Here is a 24,688-nt window from a genome sequence, read left to right on the forward strand (position 1 = left end):
ATCACATGAAATGCACTAGCAACTAAGTCTTTATACAACTGCTATTCAAATATAAGAAGTACACCACACCTGGAAATAAGGAAAAAACTAAAACGTATTGATTTTACATGTATCATGAGATGAAAAGTATGGAAGGTGTTCAGCAGTAAAGCCCTGTCCACTACTTACATAAAAGAAGATTTTAAAAAAAAATCATAATCACTGCACACAATACAAAGGGTGGGGTCATACTGTAGTTTAAGTCTCCTGTAACAGTAACCTTTCTCCTTACTGTTCACAGATGAGTGTTTCCATAGCAAATCTGTTCTCAAAATGTCGAATCTTTCTGCAATTGACAGCTTCACGCTTCTGAATGCCTGTTTGTATGAGCAAAGAACAAAGCAGGGTAAACAGAACGGAGTGATGCATATTAGAGCCACAACAGCTTTACAGCCACTCTCATTACGTGTCACTGCAAATCAGAACTCTCTCCTCAACATCCCTCTAAGAAGGAATAAATACACAGACACAACAACTCATCCTCAGAGAAAACAAAATAAAAAATAAAGAACTCAATACGCAGCCAATGATCCCTGAAGAGGTTTGTGAACCAAACAACACTGACTTTTAGCTAAAAGGAAGCTACCAAAACCCCTCTGGTGGTTACCTGTAACCCAGATCAGTTCCCAGTCTCCCTCACCAAGTTTGTGTAAGCTCTTGTGGGGACGGGGGACAGCAAGGCAGCGAGCTGCTAGAGGCAGAAGAGTGCTAACAGAACTGGAAAGAGACCCAGTGATCACTGCCAACCTGTGCCATCATTTATTACCACAGGATCAACATGCTGAATTTTTGCTGCTAAGACCTTTCCATTTTTAAACATCATTCTACATTGCTGGTGTTCTTTTTATATATACACAATGTATTTCTTTTCCTGTATTTCTTTTTCCTTCATTCTAACGATATGACTAAAGCAATTTAATTGCTTCAATGGCCACTTACACATCACATACCATATTAAAAAAAAAAGTCTGAGTGAAAACCAAGTGATAATTTAAGGCAATATTTAACAGCTTGTCAAAGCTCTTCCAAATCTTTCCTGTTTTCCTCATAAGTTTTCCATGAATGAGTAGCAAGAACTACAATTCTCCTGTGGAGACAACTCTTAGTCACATTTCACTGATATCAACAGATGATGTGGACTAATCTGCAAATGATGAAAACGTGCCCTTCTGCACCTGCACTACAACACTATGGGTTCTCTTCTATTAAAAAGTTTTTTGCTTTTGGGAGTTGGGTGAAGAAACAAGATTAAAGTAAAGCATCAATAAAACCTGAACCACAGGAAACACACCCATGCCTACACACACACACACACACACACACACACACACGAGTTCCTCGCTCAGTGGGGCTTTGAGCACTTCTGCACAGTAAAACAACTTATTTCCATACCTACATGGAAAATCTCAGCCACACTTGAAGCCCACAGCTGCAATAAGCAACTCTTGTTTTAACAAAGTCATTCCTTTCAACACAATCAAGCCCACTTACTGAACTCGAGCAGCACTGCACTGCCAACACAAAGGGTCACACGAGGAACATTTACCTTTCATGGCTTCCTTGCGCTGCAGTTTGTAGGTTTCCTTGCCACGGCAGAGGCGGTAAATAAAGAATCCCAACTGATCCACATTTTCAATGCGATCAGTAACAATCATCTGTTCATGAATCAAGTAGGATTGAGGCAAGTATGTTCCAGCCTACAGAATAAAAATGTAACAGCTCAGACGATGAAGGGATGGCTTTTGACAAAGTACACAAGGAACACTTTGCACCGTGACTCTTTAACACGGCAGTGTGTTATTTTCTTTTTTTTTCTTTTCTTTTTTTTTTTAATAAAATATATAATACTTATAGAATTTTATCATAAACGTGCAAGCATGACTGCACTATGCAAGTACATAATGCTTAACTTCAAAACCTCCACTGATACATACATCCACACTCTCCTATTATGGTAAGAGCAGTCTTCAGCACAGAGACATTTTCTTCCAGGAGAACCCATCACTGTGGATCAAATCCCACAGCTGTCATACGAAGGTTTCACCGAATAAACAGATGTCAGAGGGAGATTTCCCCAACCAAGAGCTGCTGAAGCACGTTCTACCTCAGCATATTCTTGCTTAAGAAACATGCCAGGTGCAGCACACTCCTGCTGCAGCCTACGAGGCTTGAACAATTTCACAACGAGGATTGCAACTTGGAGGCTAAACACAACAAGAGCTTGTCTGGCCTCGCCAGTTACAATGAGAGCTCCCTTAGCTGTTAACAGAAGTATTAGGAAGTCTGTGACATACGCCATATGACCTATGGCAATACATTGAAAAAGGAAAAGCCACCAAACATCCAAAGGCTTGCAAGACTTTTTCAGCCCCTTCAGTGTCACTTTGCCAGTGAAATGACAGACAAGTCAGGCCTCATTACATATGGCTGAAGATGCACATACCTGTGTATCAATTGATCTCCTAATATTGCTACTGGTAAATAATCATCAACTTGTACTGAAATGTTACTTAAGAGATCCTTAAGCTTCTTATTTATGACAGTACAGAAGCACTGCTTGCTTTCTAAAAACAGAATGACTGGTTTTATTACAAAAACAAACCCATCTTCTGCAGCAAAAGATCACTGCACTTTCTATTGTCAATAAACAACTTGGAATTTCCATTACAGAAGATGACTGTTTTTCCAGCCCAAGCAACAAACACTGAAAAGAAGCTGCTTAAATGCTGTTCTCCAATAAAAAAAGAAAGGCATGTATAAAATTCACTTGAAATTATGAAATCATGTACTGTGAGCAAAGAAGCCACAATAATTTTCTTCTTTAAGCGAGAGCTTGGAAGACCTCAACTCCCAAATTGTCTGACTCATTATTCAGTGAAAAACTTGGTACATAGTAAATTGGTGCATCTTAATCCCTGGTCTCCAGAGAGCTTCAGAGGAGCATCACAGCAGCTCAGACCATCAGCAGGGTGGGCAGCCATACTGGGGGTTCTCTTGTGTTTGTGCCACCTAAACCACAGGATATCCCCAGATCTACTCAGCCCTTCCTTGGGTTTATAGAAGGAGGAGCTCACTGGCAGCACAGCATTTCCTTTGCTCAGCCACTCTAGGAGCAATTCCCTAAAGCTGGGATCCAGCACAGCCACAAATGTAATCATTTTAGAGATGCCTTCTGCATCACGTACGGTTAGAAGAGGCCACTTGGCTCAACTATAGTCAACAAACAAGCATACTTGGGTTTCAGTTTTGCTCCTAAAGGAAAGGAGGCCTATCACTATTTGCATATTAAAGCAAACCATATCAATATATAGAAATGTTATTCTTCAAGCTACAATTATGGCTTTTTAAAAGCATACCAGCCCAGAGCATCTCTATCTTCCTAAAATGCCCTCTGCACATATTCAGAATTCATTTTAATAAAGCAACTATTTTAATTTTACATTTTTTCCTATGTTTGATCAGCGTGACTGCAGGACGACAAAGAGAATTCTGCTCACTTTATGCGTCTGCAAGACAGCTTCCCACATTTTAGCTGCAAAACATTTAGCCTGATTTTCCGAGACATCAAGTGCCCACAGCTTTCTGTTAATACAATGAGAATTAAGCAGATGTCTCATAAAATTAGGGCACTCACTTTGGGGACAACGATCAGAACAGTTTGCTTCTGCACAGATTTTCAATTAAATACACGATTCCTGGTTATCCTCTTACTTGTAAACGAAGCACATTTGATTTAGAACCAACCCAAACTAGGAAAGCAACAGACGAAAAAAGCCAAATTAACAACCCAACAAAAAGGAAACTAAACAGGATACATAAAGTACAAAAACAAAAAAAAACAACAATGAGGTCACTGAGTTTTACAGACACCACTTCATTCTCCTAATTCATATTAGATTAGTAAGAACAGAAGACCCTGTGAGATTATCTACTTTGGCCTCCTCAATTTCACAGGCTGTTACGTTCCAGCCAGTTACTATTGCAGCGTTTCCCCGTGGGGGCACCGAGCCAGCCAGCACTGTTCAATTATCAAACCCTGCTGGGAAGCTATTAGGAGTTCCCATGACATTGCACTGAAATCTCTTGTTCCGTTATTCGGAGACTGCGGTGTCTCAGCCCTTCTGGGATCGTCGTTTGTAAGGATGCAGAAATCTTGTTCTGAAGGCCTGGTGCCTCTTTCTTCTTCCTAAGACACAGACCCAGGGATCTGGCTATACTAAAAAGCTTTCTATTTCAACAGGCTTTGCTTGTTATATCATGCAAATAAGTTGCCAGAGGTGGTGGATGCCCCATCCCTGCAGACACTCCCAAGGTCAGGCTGGATGGGGCTGAGCATCTGGTTGAGCTGTAGGTGTCCCTGTTCACTGCAGGGGATTTGGACCAGGTGGCCTTTAAAGATCCCTTCCAACTCAAAGAAGTATGAAATCCTGATTATTCCTACAACGATCTCCCTGGAAATACAAATATCCACTGTAAGGCTGCTAGAAGCCTCAGCAACTCATTTCCAGTGCTGTTCCATCAGACGGAGGCACCTCATGCCATGAAGCACACACAGTGGCTCCAACACAACTCATCTAAGGCACATCACACTCCAAAACCATGTGAAAGTAGGGGCTGACCCTGCAGAGCTCTGCTCTGAACAGTGCCCACGTTAAGTGGCTTCCCAGCACATCTACTCTAAGTGTCTCGGCTAACCAGTCTCAATCCAGCACTCACAAGCTTTATGGAAAATCTAGTCATAAAGAGTTTTATTAAAAAAAAAACAACAAAACAACTGAAGACTCTTCTCTCAAGGGGTCCAGGTACACCACATCCGCCCAATTCTGCCAACTAAATCCATAGCATCATAGAACAAAATCAGATTTCTTTGTCTTCCTCAGAATTAATAATTCCTCTGTGATAGCAGTTAATTAACCTCAAAGGTTATAGCCTTTTTTCTCTCTTTGCAAAGATCTCTGGTGATGAGTTAACTTCCACAAAAGGTGAATGTTTTAGAATGTCAAAGAAAATTCTCCTTTTCCAGTCTGAAGAACAAAACATTTCAGATTTAACCATACCTTGATGTTGATGAGCAACTCCAAGAAATTTTTGGGTGGCATAACAACTGAAGTGTTCAGAGGGATTACGTAGCACTTATCCAGGCTCAGGTCAAGATAGGCAGTCAGTCTCTGGTGAGGAAATATTTATTTTTATCAACATCACCACAGCATCAGAAAAATCACATAACAATGATGTTAAGCTGCTACTGCCTCGTGTTTTTCTTCAAGATATTGTTTTGTTCTATCTCAAGTCTGTTCAACAAAGCCCAGTCTGAAGATAGGTCAATGCAGAGACAGAAGGTTCACGAGCATCTGGATCTGTTACAGGGATTTGTGCAGGGCAGCAGGCAATAAGCAGTTCAAATGCACGACAATAATGGAACTGCAAAGGCCTATCTAAACCATTAGCAGATGAACTACAGCATTCAGTTGCCCCTACTGCCTGCTTTTTGAAAAACCAGAGCCTTGCTCACTTGCATTTTTATTTTGTTCAAGAGGAAAAGAACAAACTATAGGAGGAAAAAAACAAATACAGTGTTCTAGATAATGCAACAACTAAAAATCCCTTTGTTCAAAACACCGCTGAGTTGAAGCATTAATGATTGTTCATACCTGAATTATCATCTTTATAGTACCTGAGCTGTTATATTTGTCATTGCTTTATTAAGAACGAAAAAAAAACCAACAAAAAAAACCCAGATAAACTCCTAGGAATTATCCTGAAGAATCCCAGGGCTCTGCTCACCGCGCTGCTCCGCTGCATCTGTTTTTGCTAAAGAAGACATTATCTCAAGCTGCTGAAAGCTCCAAGGCTGCAGACATGTAAAACACTGAGTGCACCACGAGCCCAGCAGTCAAAATAGCACCAGGACAGCAATCCTCAGTGCACATAATCTCATTACACGGGACTGTGTGCTGTGCCCATGGCAAATGCTCCTTGCACTGACCTTTAGAGCAGAGCACCAAGGATGCATGCATGGTTAACTCTAAAACCTTAAATTAAAAAGTAAGTTTCTAACATTACATTGTTCCCATTCACTTCTCACAAGCCATTTTTGGTCTTTCCTGCTTCAAGACTTTGCTCTAACTCTTAACAGAAGCTCACTAAATATATTCAGGAATATTTTTAAATGACATAGCTTAAGCAAGCTATGTTTTTCTCCAAATCTGGTTATGAATATTTGATAGATAGCACTCTTCTTGCATGGAAAAACTTAAAACTTTGAAGTGCATGTAAAAAATAGGACACTTCCCTATTCTTTTTCAGCCCTGCTTGAAAAGTAGCAGTTCAATGAAGTCTTCAAATGATCACAGAAACTTTGCTTCCTGAAAGCCAGCAACAGAACATTTCATAGCTATCACCATTCCATCAAGCTGCTACAGAAAAGGGCTTCTAATTGTTTTACAGCTCTGTCATTACTACTGAGAGCTGCAGGCCTGTCAGCGCTCCTACCAAAAATTTATTGCCAGGACTCCCCTTAAAGCTGTCTCTTACAAAAATAAAGGGAGAAACAGCTCAAAGCACTTTGCTACCCTGGTTCAGTGCCTTTAAGAAACAGGGTGGCCCACAGCGACCAAGGAAAATGGAGTTGCTAGGCTCCTCATATCTGGAAAATGAGCTCTTCCACAGTCACCTGGTTGCTCCCTTCTCTTTGTCCCACAGCTTTACAGTTCTTAAGCTGTGCTAGCAGAGCACTCTATGGGCAATGGAACATAACCCTACTGACTTCACATGCAATCAGCCCTTCCAAGCTGAAGCCAGAGGCAGGAAAGCCCTTTCCACGCTTCCCTCATGACCACAGCACTTGGTTACATTCTGCTGTGATGGAGTTCACACGGTGAGAAGAACGTTCTTATTTTCTCACTCTGAGGAAAGGAAATAGCTCAAAGATCTTCCCCTTTCTAAAAACAGCAATGGTGGTTTACATGCTACCTCACGATGACTGTATAACGCCATACTTTGTATGCTTGGTTAATAACTGCTTCCAGCTTGCTGCCGATCAAAATGTTTCTACTGCCTCCACCACCCTCTGCTTTCCCCCCACCAAAATAACTCAGGAGTGCATTTATCAGGACGACTGAAGGGGAACATTTTGCAAGTTTTAAATGCTTTCTGCTTCCTCAGAAATACTCCTTACCCGATGGAAGTCGTGGACGATATCAGCAGGATCGCTATCAGCAAACTCAGGGACTGGCACACTGATAAACTCAACATCTTCCTCCTCCAGGATCTGGATGTTTTGCTCAATCGTGTGGTAGCGAGCGCTCTGAGCCTCTGCCCCAGACTCAGGTAAACTTAAGCCATCCTCAATGTATTTTATTCCACAGAAATATACACCGCCCTGCTAAAAATAGTGAACGAAAACATCAATAACCTCGTTAGAAGTTTAAGGCTAATATTCTCAAAGCACTATGGAGAAGAAAAACTTGTCAGACTAGATCAAATGTTTTTCCTTTGATTTGATTCACGCGCACAGACCAAAGCAGGAGACAGCTGCTATCCACAACAGGACTATGGGTAAAGTCTCTGTTCTGCTGAACCCAGCGGGAGCCCTTCTCTCAAGTTCAAGGAAAACAGGATCCCAAAAGCAACTTCTTAAAGTGTCATCTTCTGCTTTGTTCCATTATCTGTGGCATTATTTTTAGAAAGAATATGAAATTCTTAAGCTTGTATGCATGCAAGTTATCATTATTAAATTATGATTTAACTGCAGTCAAATGCTACAACATAAGACATTGAAACTGGTCATCCCGGTCAGCTTCAGAAAGCAAATCTCACTCTGCACATGGCCCTGCTTTGAGCAGAGAGTTGAACCAGGTAACTTTCATAGATTCCTTCCAAGCTAAATGCCTGGGTTGACAAGGACCACAATGATCATCGAGTTTCAACCCCCTTGCTGTGTGCAGGGTCACCAACCATCAGACCAGGCTGCCCAGAGCCACATCCAGCCTGGCCTTGAATGCCTCCGGGGATGGGGCATCCACAACCTTCTATACAGCTATAAAGCTGTTCAGTTTTACCATGTTTGAGGAGTTTCCAAAGTCAGTTTCTAAAACATATTCTTTTCTCCTGCCTAATTTTTAAAGAAAAGGTAACCAAAAGAAGTGGAAAGAAGCAGTTCTCACCCTTCCTTCACAGCATACAAGCAGAGCGTGAAATAAGTTCCTGAGTCAGAGGAAGTCATACACAAAATTCAGCATATGCTGCATAAAGGGAGCATATAAACAGGAGGGGGTATGGCTGTTTATGAGGGGGGACTGTCATAGCACAAGGGGGAATGGTTTTAACCTGAGACGGGGGGATTTAGATTAGATGTTAGGAGGAAGTTTTTTCTCACAGAAGGTGTTAATGCACCGGAACAGGTTGCCCAAGGAGGTTGCGGATGTGGAAGAAGAGAATTTCTACCTTGAAACTGTGTGCACTAAGCAGAGGGCTGGAAGGATTCAAATTTTGCTGATGCTCTCACCCTTCCTGACCTTGTGAATCTCGCAACCCAGCATTGCTTCTGCAGGAGGGGGGAGCATGCTCAGCCTGCTCGGGCGGCAACCCAGGGACAATTTCCCAGAAGAAGGCAATATTTCACTCGCATATCCCACGCTGCAGGTAAATGCTGCACTTCCCTGGCAGCACTGCCTTCATGGGGCTCTTCCTGCAATGGTGCCAATTGTGAAAATACATTTTGTCAGAGGCCTAACCATGTTGGTGTGGATTGGATCTGACAGAGCGTGTTTAGTCAGGCTGACTGTGCTTCTCCCAGGTCCCCAGCAGGGCCCATTTCCATATCCCTATGGAGGCCAGGAAGGAGGAGAGTCACCGCAAGGCTCCAGCAAGCAGTCCCTTTCCTGTGCAGCAGCAGTTCCGCATTTGTCTTGGGAATGTGGGGTCAAACAAGGGGGATTTCAAGAAGTTAAGCCACCTTCAGTATTCAGCAACGGCTGCACATGAGAAATACTGGGTGAAAATCTGGGACACCACTGGGATTCTTATATTCAAGTCCTATATTTAGATATAATTCTTTCTCTGCAAGTAACGTTTTGAGAAGTACTGCTCCTTTCATTTGCCAATCTTGTTCCTCTGCTGACAGAACAGACCTTTAGAAAACCTGAAATTTTAGGAAGATAAAAAGGGGACCAGAAAGGTTATTTGGTTTAGTCAGGCGCTCCTCTTCTAAACACGAGACACAAGGGAAGAAAACACACAATCCTCCCATAACAAGATGTACTTGACTTACCTGGAATGCGAAGTATTTGTACAGATAGGCACCACCCAGGATCACTCCTGCCAGCATGAAGGCCAGCCCGAAGCACATACACCAGCACCAGGCCCTCCTCTGCCCTGCAGGCACCACCACATCCTCCGGCTCCTGCAATGCATCAAGCAGAGACCTTCAACACAGTGTTCCCAAGACACCCAGCACAGCAGATAGCTCGGGCCCAGTGAGCCCAAACACTGCATCCATCAGAAAGGACATCAGCACTTTATCAGAAATGTTTGAAAATGTTCTTTGTGTTTGTTGTAAGCAGACCTATTTCAGTTGAGGTCTAAGATAACTCGTACTAACCGTCGCTTCTCGGACTAAATCAGCAGAGATAAGGAAAAAAACATCTCCCAAAGTACTTCATAATACACAGTGAGCCGTTTTAGGGACTGCAGACAGAAGTATCTGTTGCCAGACAATCTCAATGTTAACAACAGCACAGTGAGGAAGATGGTTCAGAAGGGTCAGATTTTTTTTAGCTTGGTATATGCAATTTGAGTGAACCTCAAGAACCAACAAAAGATCAAACGCAGTAAGAAGAGCAAAACACATCCTTTCTTGTGTTGTTCCATCAGGAAGAGACTGTACCACCTCTTGGCTGGAAAAACAAGAATGATGGTTTAAGAGTCCTACTTCGGGAAGCTCTGTGCTGAAGGCAGTGCTGGCCATGCACTGCTATCTGCTGTGTGTGTTACACTGAAGGAATGACAGGATGTTTCCTCTCTGGGGCACTAGTTTGCATAACCATGCAGTTCCCAAAGGCATCCTAAGCAATAAACTGCTGCTTGCAAAATCTTTCCTCTATCAGCCACATCACAATGCTTTTCCTCCCCCAAATGCTTGCATAACTCTCATCAAAAACAAAACAAAAATAAATTAAAAAAAACCCCACCACCTTGATACCTCCATACATTTTTTGAGTCACCCTCGCCTCAGCCTCGATAATCCTGAGAAAATACTAGAATTCCAGTAAATACAAAGCAATTCACCACCTCTCTGCAGACAGGAAATACAGGATAGCGTGATCACAGCACGATGAGCAGGGTGAAGTCAAAAACAAAATTTAAAAAATCCAAACAAGGAGAGAGAGAACACGAGGGAAGCACCTGAAAAAGGTGTCGATGGCTACGATAGACAGCGAATGTTCTGGCCGTGGCTCGTTGCAGAATTTTCTAATTAGGACCATTTCCCAAGGGAAGCTGTTGGTGCAGCCCCAGGCTGCCCTGTTCCACTTAGGAAGGAGCTCCTCTCATCTGGCTGCAGCCACCAGGCAAGAGTGACACCAAAGAAGAGGCGCTCCCTATAAAAGCTGGGGAGAAGCCAGCACTCCCCAACATGACTCACCCCAACCATCTCCAGTGGGACAAGGAGTTTTCTGGAGGTACTTATTTCTTGTCACTGATTACAGAGGGAGATTCCTGGTTAACGAGCAAGGTTCCTAAGTCACATACAGCTAAAATTAGAGGATGTGAAACCCACTTTTACAGTACACTACAATTATCTTTCAAATAGAAGAGGCAACGCAGCTCCTTTGCCAGGCAACAGTTGCCAAAACCTGATTCGGAAACATTTAGAGTCAGACTCTGAAGATATTCCACAGATTATGCTTTATGTTACTTTGTCGAGTCCCACAGTAAATCAGATTGTGAAATCTCCACCTCAGTCTTTGGAGGTTTTCATGACTCAACAAGACAGAGACGTGGCTGACCTTGCTTTGACAGCCACCCTGTTTCTAAGGGCTGGACCAGAAGACCTCTCCAGAGGTCTTCCAAGCAACATCTCTGTGATTCATTACAAGGCAGAGGGAGAGTGGCTGGAGAATGGTTGCCACATCTGAAAGAGTAAACAGAGCAAAAAGACAGCTAACAACTTCACGAAGTCTTCATGTTTCTAATTAGTTTGGGAATTCAGTACAAAACATCACAGGATTACCAGCTGCGTGGTTTTGAACCTGGCTGCTTGCAAAGACTGAGAATAGAATGCAATATCCTTGGTAAGCTAATTAACTTTCAGGTCAGGCTAAGATTCACCACGGATTCCTCTATATATCAACTCAATCGTGAATCTAAACCAGATAAAAAAGGATTTTTATGTTGCCCTGAATTATTAGGTAACTATTTCCCTGGATATTTCAATGCAAGAAGGACATCTGATTGAAACATTTTAAAATAGCTGTCATTTACACTTTTAATGTGAAAAAACACACAGCGAACTGGCTCTGGGATATAATGCCACAATATTCCCTAGTGAAGAACATAAAGAGTATCTTTATTCTTTCCCTGAGGTTTTACTTCATTTTTTTCCTCCCTCCAAGCAGAACTGCCCACTTGTGGAATAATTGCCTCTTCTGTTCTTCTATAGTTTTGTAAGCTCTGAAAGATTTACAAAATACACATCTGGGAAATGGTGCAGAAGGGAGATTACTGCACAAACACTTACTTGGAAATGTGGATTAATGTCAAATTAAGTTTGTTTGGGCCCTAAAAGTGATCAGAAAAAGGAAAGTAACTTTTACCAGAGTAAGAGGAATGTGAAGGTAGGTTTATCAGAATTCCACTCTATATAATTTTTCTTTTACATACAAGATGACAGATGCAACCAATAGGTTTAATAGAACTCGATTCTCTACCGGCAGCTGAATTCTATCACTGTTATTATTTGATGCACCTCTAATGGTAGGGCATTACCATCGTTTGCATTTGTAGTTGCCTACTGTGTTGCTTTGTCCACAGCCAGCCAAAACCAACATGCCACACATACAGAGTCACAGCACAGTTCAACCTCTTGCTCAGGACAGAGGAAGGATTGCACCTTAGAACAGTAAAACCACAAGCATTAGGCAAGAGCAAAGATATCTGACGGTGAAGAAGCACACAGAACTCATCTCCTGAATTTGAGAACTAAGCACACCACCAAGCAGTTTAAAACCACTTGATATTAAAACTTTATAAATAGCCTACCGAGGCTAAATCATACTCGTATTAGTAGCCATCCTGCGGCTAAACTTTTGTACTTTTGTACTGTTGCTGTGGCACCTTAGTTTTGGCTGATGTGCCCCCCAAGATGAGAATAACTCATCCGTCACCACATAACTGACCACTTGTACTGGAAGAAATGAATGCATGACAGATGCCTACCTACCTTCCAGGCAGCTCATCTTGGGAAGGAAAGAACACAACCCAGAACTGGATCCGCACCAGCAGGGACAGCACTGATGCAGTGCCTCTTCCCTGCATGTAGGGCTGCTCTGTGCCCAGCACTGCCAGCTTCTGAAGCCACAGCACAATGCAGGAGTGCAGCCTCACTGGATGATTTTTCTCTGGGTCAGCTTTTCACTGCATCAAAAGCATCACGAATATGAGGCAAAGACTGACCTCTAATGATACACCTCTACACTTTGGTGAACAGCAAATAATTACTGCCGTTCTGGCCCTCTTCTTCCCATTCTCCTGCATCATCCGTGCCCTGTGAATTTCCAGATCCACACTGGATCCTCAACCTGAGGATGATGCCACAGAACTGAAGTTCTCTGAAGGAAGAATTGAATACAAGCCCCAAAACAGCTTGTTTCCCTTGATGAACTGATGGGTCTCACAGGAAAACATTTGATTAGTCTATTTCCAATGACAAGATATGAAAGAGAAGCATCTCTCTGCCTCCAGAACACCAAACCCTACAGCGTTAAAACGAAGCAGCTCAGAACTCCCCAGTCTGAATAGCTTCAAGCTCCGCAGGAACAATTTTCTTGTAGATACCAGACAGAACTGAATAGTTCTTGATTTTCTTGTCAAGATGTTGGCAGAAGTCCCTTAGCTCTGTCTTCTTCCCACAATGCAGTTATCCGATGCTGCAGCTTTCAGCAAGGACTCCTCCATCAAGTGACCGCAGCAGCCAGTGCACAGCTGCAGCCGTCTTGTTACTGGGTCTGTAAAACACTGCCGAGCAGCAAATGACACCACGAACTACTTAGAGAAGTGCCTCTCAATTCAAGAGAGAGCTTCACGTATTTACAGTCAGCATCAACAGTCCTAGAGCGGATTGAAAGGAAAGAAAACAAGTAATAACCCCTGTCTGCAAATATTAGCAATTACTCAAGGCTACTGGCCACATATCTTCTTGCTTTTTTCAGTTCCATTTTCATTTTGCTTTTTTTCTTTTTTTTTTTTAATCCTCCTTTAAATAAAATACTGAATTTCAGAGGGACCAAATTAATGTCTAGGGTAGCATCACAGAACTCTGCTTAGAAACTCCAATACTGAGCTGCAAATGTGTATAATTAGACTTGGTAATTATTTAGATTTCCCCCTTGTGGCTTTCCATACATAACTGACTATAATTGCTTTAAAATTATAAAAGTAAAGCAGTCTAGAAACTGACAAGGCGTATGTCTAGGCCAAAATAAAATGGGTGAGAAGATTATTGGGCATTGCTCCTTTGCATAAATTAAGGACAGCAATTATACGATTAAAAATTTTCATATGAACCCATTAACTAAGAATCCTCCTAAACCAGACGTGATGGATGCACTTGGATATGCTGGGGGGAGCCTGGAATGTGGCGTGACCATTGCACACTTAATGTACAAGGTAATGGCTGATACTCAGAAACAGTGCCAAAAAGAGAAATAAACAGCTCTGGGAGAAAAGCCTTTCAAAATCACCACAGTCTCTGACACAGAGAAAGCAGATGCTGAGTATTACTGTGTATTATAAATATTACTAGAAGTGTCTGTAGCTTAATACACAGTCCGTAATTATACATCTGAGAATAACATCTAACCCATATTTTATATAAATACGTACACATACATACATGGATACACACACACACATATATTTGTGTGGGTAGAACTGTCTGGAAGCTGTTCTGAGCTGTTTTCTGAGTGCCAGCTTGCTCACACAGATGGACAAAACACAGTGGGACAGACTCAGCAAATATTGACCGAGTGTGGTTTTAATAGTGGAACGGGGAGAAAGGAAACCAATGATAACTCCCTACAAGAGTGTCAGTGAGGAAAGCTAAAAATCCTTGCAATAAAATACCAGCCCAGCGGCTACAGAGAGTGGATTTTCTTGATCAAGTGTGCCTGCTCTGACTTGCAGATCTGACATCTGTAGAAAAGCCTCCCGAAAGACAGTCAATATAAAATGACCTTAATTTAGAAAGAACTCTGCATTCCTCCCATGGTATTCCTGCCTGAAGACTGCTCAAAGCCTGGTATTCTATTTATTGCTTGCCGCAGATGGGAAATTAAGGAAGGTTTTTGCAAGGCTCCTCACTCAGCTGGCAGATGCTGCAGAACTGGAAGGCTGTCAATACTCTCAAGGAGCAACTTTACACTTCCTAATAAAATTAAATTGAAATTTTAAGTACAATGATCTTTTAACTTGCTAGCTGGGAAAACAGACGCTGTACACAACTGATGCTCCTGCTTGTCACAAGGAGTGATGTATTCTTTTGACTCACTGCCTGCTCCTCTGGCAAGGTGGACAGGGACTTGATCCTCTGGCCAAAGGCTCAATGACTAAGGAACTGCTTGAAACACGCATCTTAATTCTGCTATCACTTGCCACCATCACAGAGCTAGAATAGCCAAGCAGACTAATCAAGTAGAATTATTATCTACTAGGCTGCTTAGCAATATTAACCTCTGCCCGTATTTCCAGTATCTTCTATAAGAAAAAACAAAAACATTCTACCAGTGTTGTGCATTAACAAATGCAGCAGTGTTGAGAAGATATATTCCAAGCTCAAAAGTCAAAGGTTCTTTTTATATGAGCCAAACACCACCTTTCACCAAGTAACAGGGGTGTTTTCCCATAAATTGAGCCATCTCAAATGAATCATTCCACGGTTCAAACGTCACATCCATGATGGCATAAAACATTACGGATATGGTTTAATAGCTTGTGGTGGTAATGGTGATGGGAGGACGAGATGATCTTGTAGGTCCTTTCCAACCTTGTGGTTCTATTAATACAAGCAGCCAGCTCAAGACCATCTAAGAAAGGGAAGGAATGCTGAGATCAGTTCTAGCGGACAGGAAATACACTGCATGTACCTGCAAAGACACAGGCAAAGGGAGAACAAAAACAAGAGAGAACAGGGAAGCAGGAAATAAAATTAGAGAGAAAGATGGTGGAGCAGACAGAGTTCGATGTCTGCAAGAAGTCAGGGAGAGAATTATAACTGCAAAGTGAATGCAAAGGGCATGGATCGGCTGCTCACCAGAGCTCCGTGATAGAGAGACAATACAAAAACGCACCTTAGAAGAGTATACCTGCATCTCTTAACTGACGTGAGTAGTTCTGATTTACCTAAACACTGCCTTCAACCCCACAGATTACAGAACTTAATAGCAGCCAGCAATTAAAGAGGATGGGAAAAGACTTTCAGAAGAAGAAGTCTCTCACTAGTCTGCTTCTTTAATTAAACTCAGCAATAGTGCTGTTAAGTGTGGTTATTTTTACTGTTAGCTTTGGTCCTACGTGGTCTAGAAAGTGAGGAGGAAAAGCTGCTTGAGTAGCCAAGGGAAGAACTTTCTCCAGGTGATTCTCCTGCACTACTTTTGGCTATATTCTCATCCCACAGTCTACAGCAATCGTACACACATTTCACATCTATTTCCCCAAATTGGTCCTTTTGTCTCTTTTCCATTCCAAGATCCTCCAATTCCCCTCTCTCAACACCAAAAAACAGCAGTTTCAAGTCTTCCTATAATTTCTTTCATGCCCCAGATCCATGCCGCTGTATTTTACACCCTCCGAAGGTAGCGTTTGTGGTCTCTACCACACAGAGCACTAACAGACCTACCTTCCCTTCCCTCCCTTCATCACTGCTCTACAAGATGCACCACTCAATGTCAGCGTCCTTACCTGCTTGACCAGATGGGCTGGGCTGTGTGACACCCTGCCACACTAAGCTGTACCACCAACACCTCTTGTTCTTTACTCAGGGCCAAGGACTGTCCCTCCTTTCACTTTCTATTCAGCAATTAGCACAGCTGGATACCAATACCACCTTGTCTTCCCTCTAAACACCAGGAGCTCTTCTGTGCTGTGCAGTGATGGCACAGGCTGCCCAGAGGCTGTGGGTCTCCTTCTTGGACATCCCCCAGAGCCACCTGGCACATTGAATTCAAAACACTGAATTCTTGTGCCATTGACAGCCAGAGGTCTGCAACTGCCACTGTAGTGAATACAATTTATTTTTTTTTTACTAACTAGTGCAGAGGTGTAAGAAGCCAGTCTTTTATGTATAGGTAAACTCATAAATGAGCAAATAACTTCTTATAAAACGATGAGAATTTGTTCAGCATTCCCTATTCATTCTTCACAAGCATTCTAAGAAAAGAGAAGTGTTTTGGTTTAAGCTTGCACGGCAGGCCAAACATGCAGAAGAAAGCTTCTGCAGACATCTGGCAAGAAGCGCCCAAGGGCTGTTTATTCTGCTGAAACCCCAAACCCAAGAGGTTATACGGCACACTCTTCAGAATACCTTTTGCTTTCAGAAATCACTACCTCCTTTAAGGACACAGCAAGCCACACATTACATTTCTATGAACTGTCCAATTTGGAAAAATGGTTTGTTTTCACACATTGCCAAAATTAACTTGTTTCCCCACTCACATTCTCTGACTTAAAACTGACCTGCGTTCTACCACATTTATTAAAAACACACTAAAATAAAACTTCAAAATGCAGTATTCCTCTTCCTTATCCTGAATTAGCATCTGTGCTCAAAACCAGGAACTCAGAAGGCTCCTATTCCATTTAAAATAGATCAATACTAAATTATCTTTTTGACCTTGGATGTTCCAGTTCCTGTCTCTTCCTTATCCTGCTTACTTCTTATCTCTGAATATTTCTCCACATTTTCCTCTGACTGCCTGAATCTCAGGCATCAGTATGACAGAACGCTATGTGGATTTAACCTAGATTTCTCTCAAGACTATTTTCCCAAATGGTGATGGCTCTTTCACCCAAGAGATCTCATTAGCATGCACATACGCACCACTGAGCTTCAGAATTTAATAACTCTATTCCCAGTTCAGCCACAGATGGCATGTCATCTTGAGCAAGTTACGAACATTACATCTCAGTTTCTCTCTGAATTACAATTCACCACAACAGAATCAGTCAGGTTAGAAGAGACCACACGAGGTCTCCACACCGAAGCAGGTGGACACCAAACTCTGACCGGGTCGCTCAGGACTCTCATCCCATCAGGTTCTGACAGTCTGCAAGGCCTGACTCCATAGCTTCTGTGGGGAACCGGCTCAGTGCCCAGTTCTCACAGCCAAGGATGTATTTGTGCCCTCCCAGTTTAGTGCACGGCCACTGCTCTGCACCTCACTGCCCAGCTCTCATCTCTGAGTCACATCCACAAAGGCCTTGCATAGCAGCCACTGCTCACACGGCAAGCAAACCAGACCCTGGCCATCACAACAGCCCCGGTGGGGATTTGACAATGTATTTTTAACGTTTGGATGAGAAAGCTCTCAGCCTCCAGTACTGTCAGCGCCTCGTGCCCTGCCCTGCACCAGCCTGGTGGGAGCCCTTGGTGTCCCCAGCCAGCATATCGCAGCCCGCCATGATGGAGGGGCCAGGCCTCAGCTTTTGCTCTTCCCAGACCTCACAAAGTCTTGTGCTGCTCAGTCCCCAGCCTGCTGAGGTCCCTCTGTACAGCAGCTCTGTCCTCAAACATATCTGGCTAATATACTCATTCTGGAATTAAGATATGAATATTTGTACAGCAAGCTGAGCTCCTGGGGCAGAAAGCATTCTACTGGTACACACAGAATAGGAGAATCACTGAGGTTGGAAAAGAGCACTAAGTCCAACCATCAGCCCACCTCCACCCACCGTGCCCAATGACCCTCAGTGCCACATCCACGCTGTTCTACAACACCTCCAAGGATGACAACTCCACCACCTCCCTAGGCAGAAAACACTTCCTTATGGCACTTCACGGTATCAACACAAAAGAGCTTACCTTGAAAGCCTTAAATTTAATTTGTGCTCTTTCTAGAAGAAACTATTCTAACAATCTAACAGAGCTCGCTTCAATTAAACTATTTGAAGGTGGAAGCAGAGAGATAAACTCCAGCACTCAGTGCCTCACTGGTTCACACCTTACAGAGACACACTGGCAGGAATCAAAATGCCACACCAGATAGAAAGGACTCACTGCAATCATAAGCCTTGCACGCAAAAACCCACTGCTCTGTGTGGCAGCCTCAGGAAGGCACACTCCATCCCATTTCACCAAGGGACTGCACTTCCACACGCACAGCCACACAGGTTTTCTATGTAGGCTGCATCTTCCACATCAAATAAGTTTGCCTTTATGATTCAGCAGCCCTGTGATTCAATCTGTGCACAGGCCTCACAGGGAGAGATCCACCCCGCAGATCACTACCACCCCAGCTGTGATCCCCCAACGTCTGTTCTCTCCACAGCCATTCCACCGTCTCATTCCGCCCTCAGAACAGCAGAAAGCCTCCACCAAAAGCAAGATTTTGAATCTCTGGGGGAAAGGAATCACAAACTACCTGAGAATTTATATGCAGGGAACTCTACTCCTCAAATACGTGAGCTTTATTTTCATGTATATATAAATATTACAGACATTACATATATAATTCATAAAAAATATATTTGTATACACGCTCAAAGATGCTATTTGGAAAGCATCACCTTGTTTGTTTTTTTTTTTCCAAGACTTCCATAACAACTGTTAAGCAAGTATAACTTTGCCTGGCTTTCCATCATAAGTGTTTAGGGCTGCTATGGCACACAGGAGGCTTGCTTGTGGATGCAGCATGGAGCTGAAATGTCTCCGCATTCGCTGTGGCCAAAGCCTAGGCCACGTGATGTCTGCTGCAAAACCACTGCTGATTTTATTGAGAGCTCAATCTTATTAATTCCCTCATTCCTTTGGTTTACCACATCTGTAAAATTAGGACAGATATCTGAGTTTTATAAATTAGCATGCTTTTCATCCGTAGATTCAAAGTAATTTCCACTGAGGATAAAAAGCAGTACATAAATAGTAAGAAAATGAATGTTGTATTATTCATATAGACTGGGAGACTAAAAGCAGATAATGCTAACCTTCGTCAATCACTGTGTAAGTGGGAGGAAAGACCAAAAAAAAAACAAAGGAATCTATGCAACAGTAAACACAACACACCACTACTTATCCCAGTGGTAATTCTTATGCTTGAAATAAGTCATAATGTTATTGAAAAAAAAGTCATAATGTTACTGGAAGCATGGAATAAAGGACATTTTAAATGATTAAGACTTGAAAAATGCAAGACTTGCCTTCAAAGAGATTCCCTGAGAGTCAGAGAGAATTATTTTCTTGTATATAAGTTATTCTGAGTCTGTAGCTATTGGCTACTGAACTGAAAAATGTATAATGCCAACAAATATTCAATGCAGAAAAGTTAACTCAACACATGATTGGATCTAAATATGCTCACCACTCTTAGAAAAGCCTTGCCACCCAAATGGCCATTAGCATACATCAAAATTCAATAAATCACTTGTAGGAAAAAAAAAAAAAAAAGGAAAACACTAGGCAAAGAAAATCAATTTATTTGAGTCTACAAAAAACAAATGTTAAATTACATTGCGACTGTAGATAACTCATTAAAATACTTAACATGGGAACTATACACACACACACTATACTTTTAAGGTAAACTTCCATTGGAATGGACACTCATACGCTGGAATGGGCATTCATATGTTGGAATGGACACTCATAAAGGAAGGAGTCGAAGCCTATAGGACATCTCCATGGAAAAGATCTGACAATCTATATAGCAAAAGCAATATAGAACCATGTAAAGTACTTTCATCATCTCCATTTCACCAGCCTTGTGTCGAATATTAAAAGCTGTAACCATAGGCATGGACTCAACTCCATATTGCTAAGTGATACAAACAACTGACTGAGGAGTTGTCCCAAAGGTCTGGCAGAAGACATCCCATTTCCAATATTAAATAGTGTTCTTTTGTGAAACACCTTTATTTTCAAACTAAGTTTGGTTTTCAGGTTGGGAAGCGATGAGAAACAAAAGGACACAGGAGACACCATCAGCCAAAAGACGTGTTTTCTTCAGAAGAGCCCCTCACAAACAGCCCTAGCCACAACTCTGATTTACGTAAATTCAGTTTCCTTAAATTTAAGCTTGCAGGTGACTGCAAAACCAAATCAGTGCCAGAATTTTGGGCGGCACTGTGACTGGCACTGGAAGGTTCACTGCTGAGGTTTGCTGTCTTCTCCTTAATATCCCACCAAAGCCAGGCAGGAAAAGGGGAGAGAAAGAAATCAGTTTGCTAGAATTTTTTTTTTACTTCTCATTCTCTTTTAAGTAATCATGTCTTAATCCACAATGCTCTGACAGATTGCAGAAAATGGTTCATTTTATGACCCAGTTGCACTAGAGAAGATATAGGAAAACAAAGACTGCTCTTTCTTTATAGGCCTACATAAAATTTAGGTGGAGAAAGACTGCCAAGGTTGTAGGAAAGCTTCTCCAACAACAAAGAAAAGACCAACATACAACCAAACAACCACCTACAGACACGCTGCAGACTGGGAAAACTTGTTTACTATTTGTAAGTGTGTATACTAATATATAGCATGTATGTTATACTCTATATGTGTTTTTATACATTAACACAGTGTAGCCAACTACGAAGCTAACACCCTTATTTTGGAATTGTTTAAAGCCACTTATGCGCTTTGTGGGCTTTTCTATCTGGAATAATGGTGCTCATTAGTGGCTCAGGTATTTCCCAAGTGGGCCCTCTTATTCAGCATTAAAAGTGCCCATTTCAGTGTGCTTTAGTAAACATTAAGCTACACCGAAAAATAAAAGATTGCTTCTCAGAAGGAATAAAGGCTGCTGCTTTCGAAATGCTTTTGGGCATGCTGCAAGATGTCTGAAGATTTCAGCTATGCTCTGAACCATCTCCAAAGACCTACTGTAAAGAAAAAAAAACACCATGCATGGTGTTCTAAACTGAGCCCAAGAACAACAGCATAGAAGGTTCAACTAGACGACCTCAGTCTTTTCCAATTTCTATCACCGTCTCAAGGAGAGTAGGAACCAGTGCCTCCAGTAGATACGGAGCCACTTCCACAACAGCAATGAGCAATTTATGTGGAGGAAACACTTTTGATTTTTTAAACTCCTTTTAAATAGCATATTCCAATGCATAAGGTCACTGCCTTCTGCTAAAGCTTTCTTTGGAGCTGTTGTTCCCGGATGCAACATCTACTCTACTCACACCCTCCTCTCCCGACTTCCCCGGTCATATTTCCTATCAGTGCCTGCATCAGAAATTACTGGGCAAGTTTTGGACAGGTCAGATCATCTCTATTCCACATCCATCAATATATATTGGCTGCAAACATCCATTAACACCTCCTAGGAAGATTACCTACTTCAGAGCAATCTTGAAATGGCAGAGCTGCCGTCTTCATGACACTGCACTGGGAAAAGCAGCAAAACTAGACTACCGAGGACTAACCCAAAAGATAATGCCATGAATCCTCACCTTCCAGGCATGTCAAAATATTTGGCTCTATTCACAAGTATCAGCTGGTTTACTGAGACATTTTGCTCAAATCTCTGCAAGTTCTCAACAGCAAAATTCTGAGCGCGCAGTTCTGCAGATCCGCCTGGATTTTTAATTTCTTTTCATTTACTTCAGAGCAAAATGCCTCCCTAGGACCTTCCTTGTAACATTTTATGAAGATTCTGTTAAACTTGGGCATTTTTCACATTCGCTCTCGTGACCCAGACATATTTATCATCCTACAGAAACCAAAGAGAGGAAAACTAATTTCTAAAAGGTGGCTTTTTAGAGACGTGACCTTTTTCCAATCTAGCAGCATTGGCTCTTCTACATCCATTCCCACAGTGCCTTCCAACCTCACTTGAAGCTAAGCATCTTCCAGCAATGAAGTAAGTGATACGAATAATGCATTCGTCAGATGTGGTTTACTTTTCCCTTTCTGAGGAAGAACTGCAGAGGCAGTAGGAGCGCCTTACAAAGGGGAGAAAAGATTGTTTCTAGTCTATTTATATTAAATACAGCAAAGTTCAAAGCGAGCATCTCACATTCATTTCAGTGTTGTTAAACCTGCAAGGGTTGCATTGCCTTTTCTATTAAAACTACAGTACAATGCTCAACTCTGCTTTTATTCTTCCTTTAAAACACACAAACAAACAAGCAAGCTTATTTGAGGGAATTTTGCATATTGTGTAGGTCTGCAGTTCTGCTAAGAAAAGATGGAAATATGTCAAGGAGAACGTCAAAGGCTTGATGTCCCTTAAGAGCATTCATTTGCTTTTGGAATTCTCATCTGCAGAGAGCATCCGTTCCTAGCATGCTATTTTAGGACTGTTTTTAAGCCTTGCACAGGCATGTTCATCCCCTGATAACAGCGCAAGCCTCCAAAGAACTTACAAGCAGCTACTGGGAAAATCAGACCACCTTTTGACCTGGTTAGTAAGCGCTTGCAGTTCTCATTTCTGGGCAAGGAAAGCAGTAATGAGAACCAAGCAGAATTAAGGCAAGATCCTTTGCCTTTCTTCAGCTGAAACAATCTACAGCTCCGCATTAAGGAAATCGTAGTCAAATAGCAAGCTTCCGTCAGGATCTGGACAGGGTCAGGAGCATTGGCTCCCCAGTGTACCATCAGCCAGCTGTGTTTTGTCTGTGCAGCGGTTGGAACAACAACCCGAATTGGTAGGCTATCTATCTGGAAACAAAACCATCCGGGGCAGATCTGAATTTCAAGTTCATAGGAAAAAACCCTTCAATTTTTAGAAACTTGTCATCTTTGTCTCACACGCCACCCAGCATCAGACTGACTGCCAAATCCAAGGTCTGGACAGAGCTCCACAGCTCAAGCTGGGAAAATCCATTACCTCCTCCAGGAGGGCTTTCCTGCTCACCGCAGTGAAGCGCACAGATCGCCTTAATTAGGGATTCCTCTTAATTGCAGGGAATCTCAGTAAGCACACTGTCTCTTGTTGTGACACACCGCTGCTTACCATTCTAAGGACTTGACTTTTTGGTCTGACTTCTCTAAATGCAGGACAAAAGTTTAATTAACCATTTCCTGCACCCAGGAAGATCACAGAATCATAGAACAGCCTGGGTTGAAAAGGACCACAATGACCATCTAGTTTCAAGCCCTCTGCTACATGCAGGGTCGCCATCCACTAGACCAAGCTAAGATGCTCCTATAGGGCATGCTGCGATCCCCTTTGGCTTTGAAACGACACGGAATTCTGCAGGCAAAAAGCTTGGCCCCAGGAGAACCACGGCACTGAGGGACACGGTTATCAGGCACAGTGGCTATCCACAAAAGCGTTCTGAATCCCATGCAAACAGCGAGGCTCACAGCTGGCCGTGCATCAAGTTTTCATTCCCTTTCCAAAGACCTCAGAGCAAATTACACTACATCTAATTAAAAACCGGCTTTGCTTAGGGGAGCAACGAAAAGCTCAACCCTCGAACATGGATATTCCGTGCACTTCTGCACTTGCAAAGCTGGAGCAGCGGGCGCAGCGCGGCTCTTTGTTGCGGACCGGCCACGGGCTTCGGGGACAACCGTCGGTGCGGGTTCACCCCTCCGCCCGCGGGGACGAGGCGGCGCTCGGAGGCGGAGCGCCCACCGCCCGGCGGGCAGCAGGCAGCGCTGGGGCCGCTCCTCCCCGCGATGCGGCACGGAGCGCAGCCCCTCGCAGGTCGGGACGGCACAAAGGGAGAACGAGAAGGCGTTAAAAGGCAGCCCGGAGGCGGCCCGAGCGCTGTTGGGTTTTCAAAGAATAATTAAAAAAAAAAAAGAAAGAAAGAAAAGAGAAAAAAAAAAAAATAACAAAACAAAACACACCACCGCTGCCACCCCAAAGCGCGGAGGAGCGGAGCTTTAAAGCTCGCTCTGCTGTCAGCCATTTTAAAAGCGTGAACGCAGGGGGAGCGCGGAGCAGCGCACCGCCGTGCGGCTCTCCCTCCCGCCCCGTCCGCGCGTTATGGCTGCGAGGGGGTTTTAAACAGAAAAGAAATAAATAAAAACCAAACCACCAAAAAACAACCAGTGAGACGGCTCCGGCGTGCGACCGCGTCCCGGAGGCACCTCGCCCGAGCGGGGAGCCGGGCACGGCGCTGCCCCGGGGCTGCCGGCCCCCCCCAGCCGCTCCGTGCCCGCCGCCCTCACCTTGGCGTCCGGCGGCAGTATCAGCACCTGGCTGTTCTCCTCCTCCTTCTTGGCCGCCTCCTTCTGCGCCAACGCGGAGTTGAACGACACCTTCACCAT

The 24,688-nt window shown here is 43.0% G+C and overlaps 1 protein-coding gene across 1 annotated transcript; it reads right to left on the reverse strand.

The window, feature by feature from the left end:
* Positions 1-267: 267 nt before the first annotated feature.
* On the reverse strand, positions 268-24,688 carry ITM2B (integral membrane protein 2B; the record flags this gene model as incomplete). The annotated part of the gene is made up of 6 exons (XM_079549237.1): positions 268-356; positions 1,586-1,736; positions 5,097-5,207; positions 7,217-7,423; positions 9,311-9,442; positions 24,590-24,688. 6 exons carry the CDS (start codon positions 24,686-24,688, stop codon positions 268-270), a joined length of 789 nt encoding a protein of 262 aa, XP_079405363.1.

Source organism: Tetrao urogallus (genome assembly GCF_951394365.1).
Source record: "Tetrao urogallus genome assembly, chromosome: 1".
Classification (NCBI taxonomy): Eukaryota; Metazoa; Chordata; class Aves; order Galliformes; family Phasianidae; genus Tetrao; species Tetrao urogallus.